The 14,699-nt window shown below is 39.3% G+C and overlaps 1 protein-coding gene across 3 annotated transcripts in view; it reads left to right on the top strand.

The window, feature by feature from the left end:
* Positions 1-12,895, top strand: part of LOC116705424 (cilia- and flagella-associated protein 46) — a 58,242-nt gene extending 45,347 nt beyond the window's left edge. For all 3 annotated transcript variants that reach the window (XM_032541600.1, XM_032541601.1, XM_032541602.1), the window contains exons 45-53: positions 2,246-2,325; positions 2,723-2,774; positions 2,902-2,934; positions 6,083-6,185; positions 6,315-6,427; positions 11,202-11,283; positions 11,511-11,647; positions 11,763-11,861; positions 12,085-12,895. In XM_032541600.1, coding sequence (XP_032397491.1) covers positions 2,246-2,325; positions 2,723-2,774; positions 2,902-2,934; positions 6,083-6,185; positions 6,315-6,427; positions 11,202-11,283; positions 11,511-11,647; positions 11,763-11,861; positions 12,085-12,197 — 812 coding nt within the window. In that variant the 3' untranslated portion in view covers positions 12,198-12,895. The remainder of the gene's footprint in view (positions 1-2,245; positions 2,326-2,722; positions 2,775-2,901; positions 2,935-6,082; positions 6,186-6,314; positions 6,428-11,201; positions 11,284-11,510; positions 11,648-11,762; positions 11,862-12,084) is intronic.
* Positions 12,896-14,699: the final 1,804 nt, after the last annotated feature.

A 14,699-nucleotide genomic window follows, 5' to 3' on the forward strand; every position in this document is an offset into this window, starting at 1 on the left:
GAAATTATGCAATGTAATATTTTGAAAAGAAACAAAAAGGGAGTAGAAAGAGCACTGAATCTGATGCTGCAGACATCTTTACCTTTTTAAAGGTTGAATCATTTGCATAATTTGAGTGAATGTTCAAAGGTTACTGTTACTAGTGTGAATGTGTGTGTGTGTGTCACTTGGCAATTGCATATGCCACAGGCAGGAAACAAAAAGAACATTTTTCCTAATACATCTTTTAATGCCTGGATCAAATCAGAAAAAAAGATGATCTTTTTCTGGATCATCATTACCATAATTTTGACATCTACAGTTTACCATGGTGTCAAGAAGATATAGTGTCTGAAACAACTTTTGAAAGGGCTATTTGTTATTCTGTGCAGTGCATTGCATGAAGTATACACAGGACAATTTAGCACACAAAAAAATCCCTGCCTTCAGGCGGGAAATGTTTGCCTTTATATAAACTTACTTTCTTACCAGCTCAAATTTGACAGAGTAATTGAGTGATATAACTTAAATTGTGGTTCTTAAATTGTGAACTACACAGACTTCATGACCAATTTTACATTTGCAGTTTTGTTTGTCCTTTTTAAAAGGTTTTTTATATTCACAGGTATTTAGTGAAATAACAAAAACTGTAGGAGCCACTACAAATGTTGGTTGGACTTGTTTAGTTGTAGTGGCAATCAGCATTACTGAAAAATTGTAATTAGTTACAAATAGTTGGCTCGTTTAAAAAGTAACATAATTACTTTAATGATAACGTCCACCAAAAAGTAATGCGTAAGCGAAGGCCCCTGCCAAGGACTCAGCCTACATGGGGTGCACACTCCACATAAAAAAAATGCTGTAATTTGCAATGTGCCTATAGCTTTCATTATCTCTATGGCATCATGATTTGGGTTTTGGGCTTCAAACTCTTTTATAAGCGTTTTCTGAAAAGCCATTGGAGCCATTGACTGGGGAAAATCACTTCTGGAACTAGAACCATTTAAAAAAGTGGTTGGTCACTGTTGAGTTCTATGATAGTATAAAACAAAGCAGTCATTTTAAAAAAATGTTATCAACCCAACCATGTGGGGTTGACCATTGAGTCATAAATGTGCACAGAAATATTAGGCTCATGGCTGCATGAAACACTTTGCTTCTTGTAGACATTAACCTAGTCATCTACTTTATTAGGCTTTAAGAATTCCCAATCTCGATGACACTAAGTAAAATGAAGAAAAATGTAGGCCTATATTAAGCATACAGTGGTTTGTGGCAGTCTTAGGGCTTCACAGGCAGTAACTACTATAATCCAGCTAAAGGTTCAGACACAAAATAGACTGAAAGGTCTGAAAAGATTGCCCTGAGCTTGGCATTTAATGTTGATAGTAGTGGAAAGTTGCCTGGGTCATTTCAAGAGATCTAAAACTCTACAAAGGTGCTTTTGCTTTTTCTGATTTTGAATGATTTTACTGTACAGTTGGAAACCTAAGGAGAGTGCTCGAGAGGGTTTGAGATCAGAGTGAGGAGAATCATTGATTCCTTCTATGTGTGCATTGAATTTCAACAGCATATTTTCAGCAGTTGAGTTATTTGTTTTTAAAGCAAACCTTTATGAAATAAAGAGCAATAAGTGAACATTTGGATTTGCTGCTGGTGATCAATTAAAACTCAAGTTATATATACAGTAAATATTGCATTGCATGTTGTTTGGCTAACACATTTGTCCAAAACACATTATAAGTGTGTGCATTCAGACTCAATAGTTTGAGTTAATCTCAGTGAACACCTAAAAACATGTTGAAGTGGTACAGTACAAGTGCTTTGTTTTTTAGTTGTTGTTTTTTATATTACACACAAGTATGTGCCGACATGCGGTGTAGGGATGTAGTGGGTTCCTATCCTTCACATTCACTATTGAGATTGTATGCAAAATTTGATAAATAATGATATAAAATGAACTTAGAAAGATTACATAAAATAAAAGATTACGTTTCTTCATTTAATAAGAAATGAGGGAATCGGGTAATTAACTTGATAAAGCCATGCTCAATCAATAGTTTCAATTGTTTTATTTGCAGAGGGTGATATACTGTATGTTGCAGCCATGAGGAAACTTTTAGAACTGGTCTTCAGTCACTCATAAATGTCATTGACTTGGCAGATACTAAGTTTTTTTTTTTTTTTTTTTACTCCCAGTCCAAAAACTGTGTAATCTACCCTGCAGACAAGTATATGTATTAATTCTGCCTCCTGTCTGTGGCAGTTGAAAGTGACAACAAAAAGGAGACCAAAGGTGGCAAGGGAACTAAGGGGAAGGGAGATCAAAGCCAAGCCATCAAAGTGGTGAGTTCAGTAAATTAATCTGGGCCTGCCAGATACAGACAGCAATATTACTTTTACCTGCTGTCAGCAATGACAATTATTTAAGTTCCTCTCGCCTCTCTTTTAAGTGTGGTTTTTCAATCAGTGACATCATTTGTTTTCATAGAGTTGCTATTTATTGCTTCTGTGCATTTATCCTGGTCATGCACCACTTTTATTTTTCCCAACAATCCCATTCTTTTTACTTACTTACTTTGCATTTTTCTTAAAATCTACTATCATCTTCTTTCTTGTAACTTGTGATTGCAGATGTACTATATGTGCAAGAGACAATATTTGCATGTGCATGTTGCTTACACACTTTTTGTTTGTAACTATTCTTGCTTTGAGATGTAATGACTTTGATTTATTCACTCAGAATCAAGTGTTGCCTTCTAACACCTTCCCAGTGGACATACGTAAACTTAAATGTATCCTTTTTTTGTTAAATATTATACCCAATTCTGTTGTCTAAAATAGCTGTTTTATGTGTTCTTGACATATAGTTTAACAATACATTTTGTTTCATAGTTTATTATTCTTAACATACCCCCACAGATGTTGTTGACCCTCACAATGAAGGCTACTTTGGTAAGTAAATGTAGAGGATTCAAAAAAAATAATTTGAGAGATTAGATTACAGTGCATACATTACATATTTACAGAAATAAATGGGAACTTTGGTGAACTACTATGTAATCCTATGGGGCAATTACACACCGTCAAAACTTATAATAACAATCTGAGCCAGTCAGTGACAAAAACAAGTTATTTTAGCCAGACGGACTGGGACTTATTTGAACACCAGGAAATGGGAACATTTACAGGAACAGTACTGGACTACATCAAGTTCTGCATTGGAAATGTGACTGTAGACAAAATCATTGGGTCTTCCCTAACCAGAAACCCTGGATGACCAGCCATGTCCGCACACTCCTCAGAGCCTGCGACGCTGCCTTCAGGTCAGACGGACCTCAGGGCTGCTCAAGCTGACTTGAAAAGTGGAATTAAAAGAGCCAAGGCGTACCACAAGAGGAGCATAGAGTCCCACCTGTCCAGCAACACCAGCAACACACGGGAGGTGTGGCGGGGCATACACAGCATCACAAACTACAGAGGCTGTGATGCAACATCTGGGGACCTGAGTGCGAAACTGGTAGAGGAGCTGAATTGCTTCTTTGGTCGCTTTGAGTCATCACTACAGCACCACTCATCCGCCCCAGCCCTGCCTACACCCCCACCTAGTTCCTGCCCTACCCCAGCCCTGGCCCCATCTACATTTAGTTCCTGCACCACACCACTCACCGTAAAGGAGCACAACGTCGGGCGAGTACTCCTGGCAGTGAACCCAAGGAAGGTTGCCGGCCCAGACGGAGTACCTGGCAAGGTGCTCAGGGCATGCACTCACCAGCTCGCCCTCATCTTTACCAGGATCTTCAACCTCTCCCTGGACCAGGCAGTCATCCCGCCCTGCCTCAGAAAACATCAGCCACAATCATAAATGTGCCGAAGAAGTCTCCCATCACCAGCCTAAATGATTACCGTCCTGTGGCACTCACCCCAATAATCATGAAGTGCTTCGAGAGATGTGTTCTCCAACATATCAAGGACTACCTCCCCCCAGACCTGGACCCCTATCAGTTTGCATACCGCGCAAACAGATCCACAGAGGATGCCATCGCCGTAGCTCTCCACTCTGCACTGAGCCACCTGGAGCCGCAGCAGAGCTATGTCCGGATGCTCTTTGTCGATTACAGCTCCGCTTTTAACACAATCATCCCGGACATTCTCATCTCCAAACTGGTCACTCTCGGCCCCCCCCCTCTCACATTTGCCCGGATAAAGGACTTTCTCACCAATTGGCCCCAGACGGTGAGACTGGGCCCCCACCTCTTCTCCACTAGCACGTTGAGTACCGGCTCCCAACAGAGCTGTGTGCTGAGCCCCTTCCTGTACTGTCTCTACACCCACGACTGCAGTCCGGCCCACAGCAACAACCTAATTGTTAAATTTGCTGAGGACACAACAGTGGTCAGACTCCTCTCAAAGGGGGACGAAGCAGCCTGCAAAGAGGAGGTCCAGAACTTGGCAGCTTTGTGTTTGGAGAACAACCTGGCTCTGAACACCAAGAAAACCAAGGAGATCAATGTCGACTTCAGGAAGAACAGCACTCTAGCCCCCCTGTATATCAACGGCGAGTGCGTAGAGAGGGTCCACGCCTTCCGGTTTCTCTGCGTCCTCATCTCCGGTGACATCTCCTGGACAGACAACACCACAGCGGCCATCAAGAAGGCCCAGCAGGTTCCTCAGGAAGTACAACCTGGACTCCAACCTGCTGCTGACCTCCTACCGCTCGTCCATGAGAGCCCGCTGATAATAATCAGATCATGATCTACTGCATCCAAGTATGGTACAGCAGCTGCACCGCAGTAGACAGGGAGAGGCTGCAGAGGTTTGTAAGGTCAGCACAAAAGATCACTGGCTGCCCTCTCCCTCCCTGACGGACATCTACACCTCCCGCAGCCTCAGCAGAGCAGCAAACATTATCAAGGATAGCGCCCACCCCGGGTCTGATCTTTTTGACCTGTTACCCTCAGGTAGGCGCTACAGGTGCATCAGAGCACGGACTAACAGACTCAAGAATAGTTTCTTCCCAAAAGCCATAATCACCTTAAACTTACAAATGCACTGACTTCACTCCACAGCCTACCCCCGGCCCCCGGACTTTCTTCTTCCCTCCTACTGTGCAATACTGTTATATAATACCTAAAAGGACACTGGAATTTGGTGGAATTTAATATTTAACCATTTCATTTCAGTACTGTGCAATATTTATTTATTTATTATTTAGTACTTAACCATTTTTCATTACAGTGCAAAATGTATTAATATGTTGTTAACACTTAACTACTTTTCGCATAATGTGTTTACAAAGCTCTTTTATATCTGTATATAGTTGCTCTCAAGACTCAGACTGTGCACCAGCCCCCCCCCCCAGCTCTTTTTTTCTTTTTTTCTCTGCACTACCTACACAGATTTTATATTCTTTTATTTTAAATTTTTACATTTTGTGTCGACACTGCAAAGGGGTTGCTTTAATCTCATTGCGCAGGTACTGCACTTGTGTGTAATGACAATAAAGGCATTCTACTTCTATTTCTATTGTATTAACGGACTCAGATTGACATATCGTAATTGCCCTTGAGGATTACATTGCAGTCCGTTTCACAGCTGCTGGCTGCAGCGCTCTGGTTCAATATTGGACCAATTTCAACTACTGTTGTCCCCATTAGTCACTAAAATGTGGGAAGATAGGGTCCAGTTTCAAAAATACCAATGCTTCCCTTTAAAAAATAGGATACTATGAAGGGCAGAAATGTACTGCATTTTGGCAGAAAATAAAATTCTTGTTGTTAATCCTTTACAGTTTAGCTCTAGCGTTTTTTCTTTTAGGTTCTGTGGGGATGGTGCATTTTTGTCAAGAATAGGAGTGCTGGGAGTACTTTTGACACTGAAAAAGCCAATTTCTGATGTGATTAAAGTCTTCTTTATACTGTATTGCAGACAGCTCGCTGTGCATGTCCTCTTCTCAGCTCGTAGCCTCTCATAGCATCCGCTCTTTTATATAATATGTAACACAAATTCTACCTTTGTTGGCCTGTATGACTCACATTTCAGCTCCCAGTTAGGCAAGTGGAGGGTTTCATAATGATTATGTGCTGTTGTCTATCTGGCACAGAAGGGACCAGTCTATGCACGAGGATGCAGGAGTTTTTGGAAACCCACAGCCAGCATTTTACCCATCTGTGGGAGGGCTTCATGGGCAGCAAACAAACGCCCAGGTTAGAATGCAGTGCAGCATGTCTTTGTTTGGTCTTTGCACTGAGCATACTAAAATTCTATTGTATTTGTTACATTGCAACACACCTGCTTATTTCTACACCGCTAACCCTTCTTCAATATGTATCCAGTCTGTCGAAGATGGAGCAGCTGCTGTGCAGATGCAGTGCCTTCATTTACCTGGGGATGGAGCGCTTCATGGCAAACATTCCACCTGCCAAACTGGCAGCCCTCAATCTGTCTGGTACTTTACACCCATATACAGCATTTGTATTTGAATTAATGTATGATGTTTTTAAAATGTTAGATGTCAGCATTAGAATTAGTACTAACCTGCATTTAACGTTAATGACACCAGTCTGCTGTCTGCTTTTTGGCTGACGGCAATTACTATTGGGTGGTCAGTAAAAAAAACATTTGCAACATTTGTGGAGAAAACTTAAATTTCACTTGGTTTTGCTCAGACTGACTTAATTTACTGCATCCAGGCACTTTACAAAAAATACAAATTTAATATAAACATTATGACATCATGTTAAACGCAAAATTACGATAATGATAGAGAACCAGTTTATGTCATCAAATGTCTTGAGTCCTTGGAAAGTACCAGCTTTCATGAAATCACAGCAGAAGAAAAACTGGCGTCAAAAACTGCAATGACTGCATGACATTTGGAGCAGAGCTGTTTGCGGATTATGTGAACAGTAAATGGAGCAGTAGGCTTAATTTCTTCAAACCCATCAATCTTTCATTCTGTGTGGGTATATATAGAAATAACCCTGTTCTGCATTCTGTAAGAAATCAATGAGGTTTTACTATCAGATGCCTACTATAACATAATCACAAGTGCCTGTAAAAATTATTTAACTGAGATAATCTAATCAGGATTGCTTAAGAAAGCTATAATTATTTTAGTCAGTCAGTCCTACCAAAAACTCTTATTTATTCCAGTAAAGACTAGCCTTCTTAAAATCTTTAGATACATTTTTAATGTGGATAATGCCATGAAGTCATCCAAGATAACAAATCTGTATTTGAGTACTTTAAGATATTTGCTGAATCATTTCAACCTAAAGTCACCAAGTCAGCCTTTTTTTTCTTTGAGTAGTCTTTAAGAACCCCTGGTCATAATTGATTTACCAGTCAGGGACAACAAGACTCCAAACCCGTCTCCCACTTCTTAATTATTATATGATGCCTTATCCCTCCCTTAATACTCTTTAAATAAATGATAACTCCAAATGACCTTTCAGTTCCTCACACCTTTAAAAATATTTTCACAAAACCAATATGGCTTCATCTTCATGGCTTCTTTTCCCTCTTTCACCAGCAGGAGAATAGGTGGACTTAGTGTGATTGACAGAGTGTCAGGTTGTCCTTCCACATCGCCCCAGGCCAGACATATGTACTAGCCTGGCCTGCTGCTAACTATAGTGACGCCATGGTCTGAATTCCAGCTGTTAACAACAACAAAACAAACCACTCCTCTTTAATTGGCCAGGATATGATTAGGCGAGGGCCCATTTTATTTCTCAGAATAAAAGGTGTCATGCAGTGCATGCGGCACCAGCTGCATTTATCTCTTATCTGGAATTTTTTATTTTATCACTGCATCTTTATTGTTTTTAAAGCTTTGCAAGGTAGAAAGCAAAGACATGGCATAATTTGAAGTAGAAAAAGACCTCTTCCTGCATCTCTCCCTCTCCCATCTCTATCCAGCAACTCCCATCAGACAAGCACAGGCTTCATACACTAACCTGTGTACTAGTCATTCATTTCATCCCACTGCCATTATATAGCAGCAATTCAATGAGAATTACTGTCCTGTCCTGTCCTTTGTAAAGCTTTTTGAGATGTCATACTCCTGCCACAGTTAGCAGTATGTGCACGTGCATCTTTATTTGTAGAATAGTTATAAGGAACTCTCTCTCTCTCTCTCTCTCTCCCTCCTCTCTCTCTCGTCTCCTCTCTCTCCTCTCTCTCTCTCTCTCTCTTCCTCTCCCTTCCTCCTCTCTCTCTCTCCTCCTCCCTCCTCTTTCTTCTCTCCCTCTCTCTCTCTCTGAATTTACCTGTGACTTGCCAACTCTCCTGTCACGATGTTAAAGCCTGAAAACAGAGCCAAGGAGGAGATGCAGAGGTCTAGTTTTCTCTCAGACCACTTAAACAGACATAATGCATATGACATTTTTTGCCAAACTACGCCCCGCAAAAAGTGCCTACCCCAGCTTTAAGTAATAAAATGACCTATTAGCATGACTCTTTGAGGGACAAAGCTTTATGACTTTAACACTGTTTTGACAATTACTGGATGACTGAGACTTACATCAGAATGGGCTGCTGTTCTGGCCCCAGGCATTTGTATAGCAAGGGGGGGGCACAGACATGTGTATAGCTGCAAGGCATTGCCTATCCTTGCTGCAACAGAGAAGATGGTAAGATGACCTCACTGACACACACCTGGGGCTAGATGCATACAACTCTGTGTAGATTCATGACTAAAACAGTGTGTATGCACAAAGATAGAAATATGTACCTAATCCTACACCTAAATTTGTAGCTGGGCACACATGCACAAGCCTTGTTCCACTCCCAAAGTTCACAATAAATCTAAACAACTGTTTGCATATTGATACGTGTCCCTGCACCACCATTCATTAGACCAGAGAAATATGGCCAACCTGGTGCAATTTCACCAACAATGTCGCATCGGCGAGGTTTTCCAATGGGGCTAGAGCAGCCGTCATTAAACACATCACCTTTAATTCATCACATGTTTCTGCAAACCATTATCCGGGTAAAATCTAAATCATCAACATTAAATATGTCAGACAGATGATCAATATACAGTTACAATACAATTAATTCATAATGCTCATATTGAAGCTGACTTTAAAATGTGCTTCACAATTCAGGATCAAATTAAACGATCAATAAAATTGATATATACATACATATAATGCTCAAATGTAAATAAAAATAATTTCAAATAGTTTGAAATTAAGTTTATATACGTATGTGCCTTTGACTGACATTTTTTGCAACACTGTGTAGACTGCAATAAATAATAACACAATCAGTAAAATGGACAAACTCAACTTAAATTCAATTTCCTACTTATTATAACACCCGCAGCTATTTTAGCTTAAAAGATTTATGGTCTGAAGTATACGTGAGGTGAGCACATTTTCGCACATGCTTCCTTGGTAAGTACTAGTTGTTTTTTTGTGCACATCGTCAGTGTCTGACTGTGACACTGACACAAGCACAAGTTTCCTCAGACCCACGAGTTTAGACTAAGTGCTTGTACAGTAAAAGCCTGTTTTGTGTACTAATAAGTGTGTAAATGTGTTGAAGTAACAGTGTTATGTGCTGGGGAGTCTTGCTAGAAGTCTCTTTGGCTCTGTGGCAGTGACTAATGGCCACAATATTCTGAACTGTATTTCATGTTTGTTTCTTCTCTTTGTGTAAAGTATACTGAGCTTCTGATAAAAGGTCCTTGGCTAAAATGTCATGTTTTAGTTCGGAAATAAAGTTGCATACCATTTATATTTTTTTTTACAGAGAAAAGCATCACCTCTTTCTTCAGCTTCAAAGAGCTTCCAGTAAACCATAGAAAATGAATAAAACCTAAAGTAGCAATAGTGCCACTAATATTCAACAGTTCAGACATTTAACCTCATACCCATATACATTTTACACAACTCAACTCTACTTTATTTATAAAGTTTAAAGAGAACACAGTTGATACATAGTTCTTCAATTCAAAAAAGTATACACTGAAACTACTCAAACAATAACATGTGCAGCATCTGTATTTTTGCCTCTCTGTGTTTGCTCAATTTTCGATGACAGTTTAATTGTGTCAAATCACAGGGAAATGGCTATCGTGGACAACATATTGTGTTTAGTACTCATACTCAATACAGTACTAATGTGGAGTTATTATAATCATTTTAGGCTATTTTATACTCTCTCCCCACCCTTGCCTGTCTATCCACTGTCACTATAAAGGGGAAAAAGCTCCAAAAATAATCTTAAAAAAAAAAAGCCCATTATCAGCAACCATTCATCCAATGTTCCAAAGGCACATTTTGTTTACTAACCTGATAACCAAACTAAAAAACTAACTGGGAAAACATTGGAGAACCCATTTGCAACTATGTTAGCACATAATGTAATCTGAAAACTGCTGCCCTGGTTAAAAAAAAAAAAACAATGCAACTGATCTCAGCTGGTATTCTGTCTAAAAATGTAGTGCAATAGAAATTTCGAAGTGACCCCGAATTTTTGACGAATAGTGTATGTTTCTTAGTCCCACCCTTTTCCACGCCTCTGCTCCATGATGTACTGTAATTTTAAATAGAGAGCTGCTTCAAAAGAGGGCCTCTTTTAATATTCTTTGTGCTTGAAACATAATGATTGGGTGATGGGTGTTTTGTCTATATTTTAAGCTAAATGGGTACATAATACTGTAAAATAGCTACTTGTCATTTTACGAAACTAAAGTAACAAACCAAAGAATACAACAAAAATACAATGTACAAAAGTTAGCCTGAAAGTAATGCTGGACTTTGGGGGTTTTTGATACGGTTGTAAATGCAAAAATAGAACTATGGTTATTCAAAGCACCTTTGATATTTTTTATTAGAACTTTTCAACAACATTCTGTACTTTCCTATACCCCTTCTGCCTTTACAGACACTGGCCTTAACCTCCTAATGTACCACTTAACTTTAAATGTGTTCTGGGAGAGATGAGGAAAGCTCTTGTTGTTTAAGGAAAAACATGATGAGCGTCTTCAAAGCTGGGGGTTATGCTTCATTTGGAAACATATAAGAAAATCTGTGTAAGCAGTGTGCATTTCTGCAGCATGAAAGAGAGAGCCACCCATACTGTGGGACCACTAAGTCTCCTAGTACTGTGTTTTTGTGTATTTTGCTTGTAAGGAGTTCTGTTTTTCTAGAGAACTTCGATTTATTCTGTTTCCAGGTAATGATAATGATGTTTACTCTCCTCAGAATGTCACATGGCTCTGCTCTTTGACTTGGTTCAGAACAATGCCAGTGTTCTCCGCCAATCAAACCTTGACCTGCACAAGAGGTAACACAATAGCTCTAACTTAGTTTGTCAAATAAATTTTCACTTACCTTCCTGTCGTCTCTTTAACCTATGTTATGTGTTTTACTGGATTTAACTAATATAGTAACTACTGATGTTGTTTTTTTGCCCTTTGAAAGAATTTGATTATTTTGGTTGGTTATAGTTTCTAAAAATAGGACTTCCCTGCTCTCTGTCTCTGATAATCTCAGTATTTCTCTCCTCTTCAGTGAAGGACAGTTTGACCTGGAAAAGCCCCTTAAGACTGCTCTGCTGTTCAGTATGGATGGTGTTGGCTGTATTGCACTCAACCAGTGGCACAGCAGCCTTCAACAGAACACACACATGATGGCCAATGTCCTAGACAGTAGGTTATCAAACAAATACATTGTAGTTTAACCTCTATAAATATGAACTTTTTTGCCAGTGGGAATCATTAGGAGTTGCAGTTATACTTCTGTGTTTGTTGCCATGTGTTGCAGATCTACTGAGGGTCAGACAGACCTCTGGCCAGACTATCCATGCCCTGAGGAGAAGGGACAGCTCAGAGAAACCACATCATATGCTTACAGGATCATATGGTACTGTATATCCTACTCACTTCCCTTATAACGCATCACATTTGCATTTCTGTTTACTGTAAATACCACGTCTTTTTAATAGCATCAAAGACACCCATACAGTTGAGAAAGCAAAGAGAAATAATGAATGTCATTCAAAACAGTTCAAATTATGAATCCAACTAATCTGGATTTAGTTCAACACTCCGATATAGTTATTGCTTTCTGTGGCTTTCCTCTGCAGATCAAGTGCTCCTTGCTGACTCAAAGGAAGATGATGTTCACCACAAAACGACTGTCACACCATCAGCCTTCAACTGCATTCTTTATGGACTCCCTAACCTAACTGTCATGTAATATGCTGTTTATCCTAATTTTATTTCATTTCATTTTTCATATGATTACAGGAATACATATCGGCTTTGAAGATATTACTCTCTGCAAAACACTAAAGCTACTGTAGAATGAGCGAGTTAGATTTTCATCAAAAGTGATCCTCACTTCTACGTTTTCCACTGTCATTTCTTAACAATACTGATTTTATACTTGATGTTTTTTTTACGTTTTTTACGTTAGACGTAACTCCATAAAAAAGGCTGAAGCTCTCAGGGCTCTGGGAGAGGGTAGATTATAGATATTCATCTATACAGTACATGGCTTGGATTAAATGCCAATGTTACTGCTTACCTTGTCCGGACAAGTTGTACCTTTGGTATCTCTGCCTTGCAGATCGCACTCAGTATAGTGCATAGTGTAAACGTGAGAAATGAATCTCAGGGCCAGTAAACACTCTGACAGGACCAGCAGCCCTGCTCTAACATAACAGAAATCCTGCAATAAGATGACTGAGCTGCAAAACAAAGGCTCATAGTGAGGTATGCTTTGCATGTAGGATGCAGCTTTATCTTGCAGCTGTAATTGAAGTTCTGTTATTGCTTGTAATGTCTATTTACTCAATCCTTGTTAATGGTAGCTGATTTAGTCTCTTGTTGAAAGTATTTACTTCAGTTATGTTGTCTTGACTCGTGACATGAAATTATCTTTTAATTAAACAATTTCAAACATTGAACTCAAAATAGAGTGCACTCATTTTTTGAACATGCTGTGCCGCACTGCGTCAAGATGAAAACCACAAAAACTCGCTTCAGTGACTTCATTTGAGAGAAGCTCGATTCTTCCTTTCATGGGAATGAGGCTCAAATTAAATGTGTGTTGCTCATTTTAATTTAGAAAATGCCTCTATCAGACATTGCAGTGCTTAATCCTCATATTTGTTGTATTTAACTAAATGTTAATTTAGTTTTTTTTTAAATGGTATGGTAAACACACCCCTTGAGAAAAAAGGGTTCTTGCTGTAAGAACGGTGTGACCTGAGGTTTTAAATGCTGCCCTGTTTTTTTAGTAATTATGTCAAGAGAGGTAGTCACAGTCCTCAATAGATTTGGGTCTGTACGTTTACTAAAAATATCAGTTTTTACCTGAATGTGTGTAAGAATGGATAGATTTTGTATATGTAAAGCTACAGTCGGCAGATGGTTAACTTAGCTTAGCATCAAGTCAAGAAACGGAGAAACAAATCTGTCTGTCTACTACCAATACCCAAAATTAACATGTTATATCTTGTTTGTTTAATCCGTTAACAAAATTAAGCATTATAGTAACAATGTAGCAGTTCTACAGGGTGTTATGTGGCAATATTCTTTGTGTGGTTGCTAGGCAACCAGTGGAAAGTTTAGGAAATTACTGTGCCTGCCTGGCCGAGAAATAGTCTGGCACATAACCTTTTGTAGAACACAACGTGAAGGTTTTTACGCTTTAGTATTGCAAGAATTAAACAAGATATAAAATAGGGGAGCTTTGGAGGAAGCGGAAAGCAGCAGTTGTTACCTTGTGTATTGACTTGTCTCAGACCCTCTGTCCTAAGCAACATTTAGACTCATACAACTAATTTGTTTGTATCAGGCCCAAATGTTGCCCTAAGTCCCCAATGAGATGATGATGAGATTTCAGAGCCACTACTACACAGACACACTGACTCTAGTGCTGCGGTGGTGCTCATTAATGAAGAGAACTGTCCCTTTAGACCTAACTGCTGAGAAATCCAGCAGTTTCATCTCATACCTGCATTGCTGATGTCTGGATAGCTTTTTCTTTAGCTGAAGACATTCAGAGCACTTTTCGGCACAGCTTTTTTTTTTGTTATTTTGATAAATAACTGCTGCTAACTCAGCAGCTTGTCTGTCCTTTCACCCCTCTGGGCAGCCAACAGATGTCTCTCAGTTGCGGTTGTGCTACTACAGTCCAACATACTCGCGCTTAAGAGCTTCACTTAATGAGAGCCTCCAAGTTTAAATGCTGTATGGATAATAACATCATACTGGAGTCGCTGAATTTAATTTCTTTTTTTAATCTGACATGCAATGGTATGTATACAATTTACCTTTTTTTTTCATCATGAAAGTTGATAACTTTAATTAAAGTCCTTCTGCCATCAGTCAGTTGATCAAACTAATAGTTTCATGAATGTCTTTTTGATTGACATGCAGTGGAAGAATTGCACTGATGACCTATTAAAACCGTGGCATGTAGAGCACACTACTTCTACTAAATATAACTATTTCTAACACAGTCTTTATACACGTTATATCCTCAAGGTTTGGGGGTCACATTAACATTGCATTTGTTTTGACCAAAGAGAAGGAGAACTACAGCTAGAGGATGTTCTTCTGACCTTTCTATGCACTATTTATATGTAAGTAGGTGTTATGGCCCCTGCCTTTAGGTTAGTTTATCCTTCTGGCCAGAGCATTTGAAAATGTGTGTATGGAAAGTCAGTTGTGTGGTTGCCCGAGAGGATTG

The sequence above is a fragment of the Etheostoma spectabile genome, chromosome 17 (assembly GCF_008692095.1).
Source record: "Etheostoma spectabile isolate EspeVRDwgs_2016 chromosome 17, UIUC_Espe_1.0, whole genome shotgun sequence".
NCBI classification, from domain to species: Eukaryota; Metazoa; Chordata; class Actinopteri; order Perciformes; family Percidae; genus Etheostoma; species Etheostoma spectabile.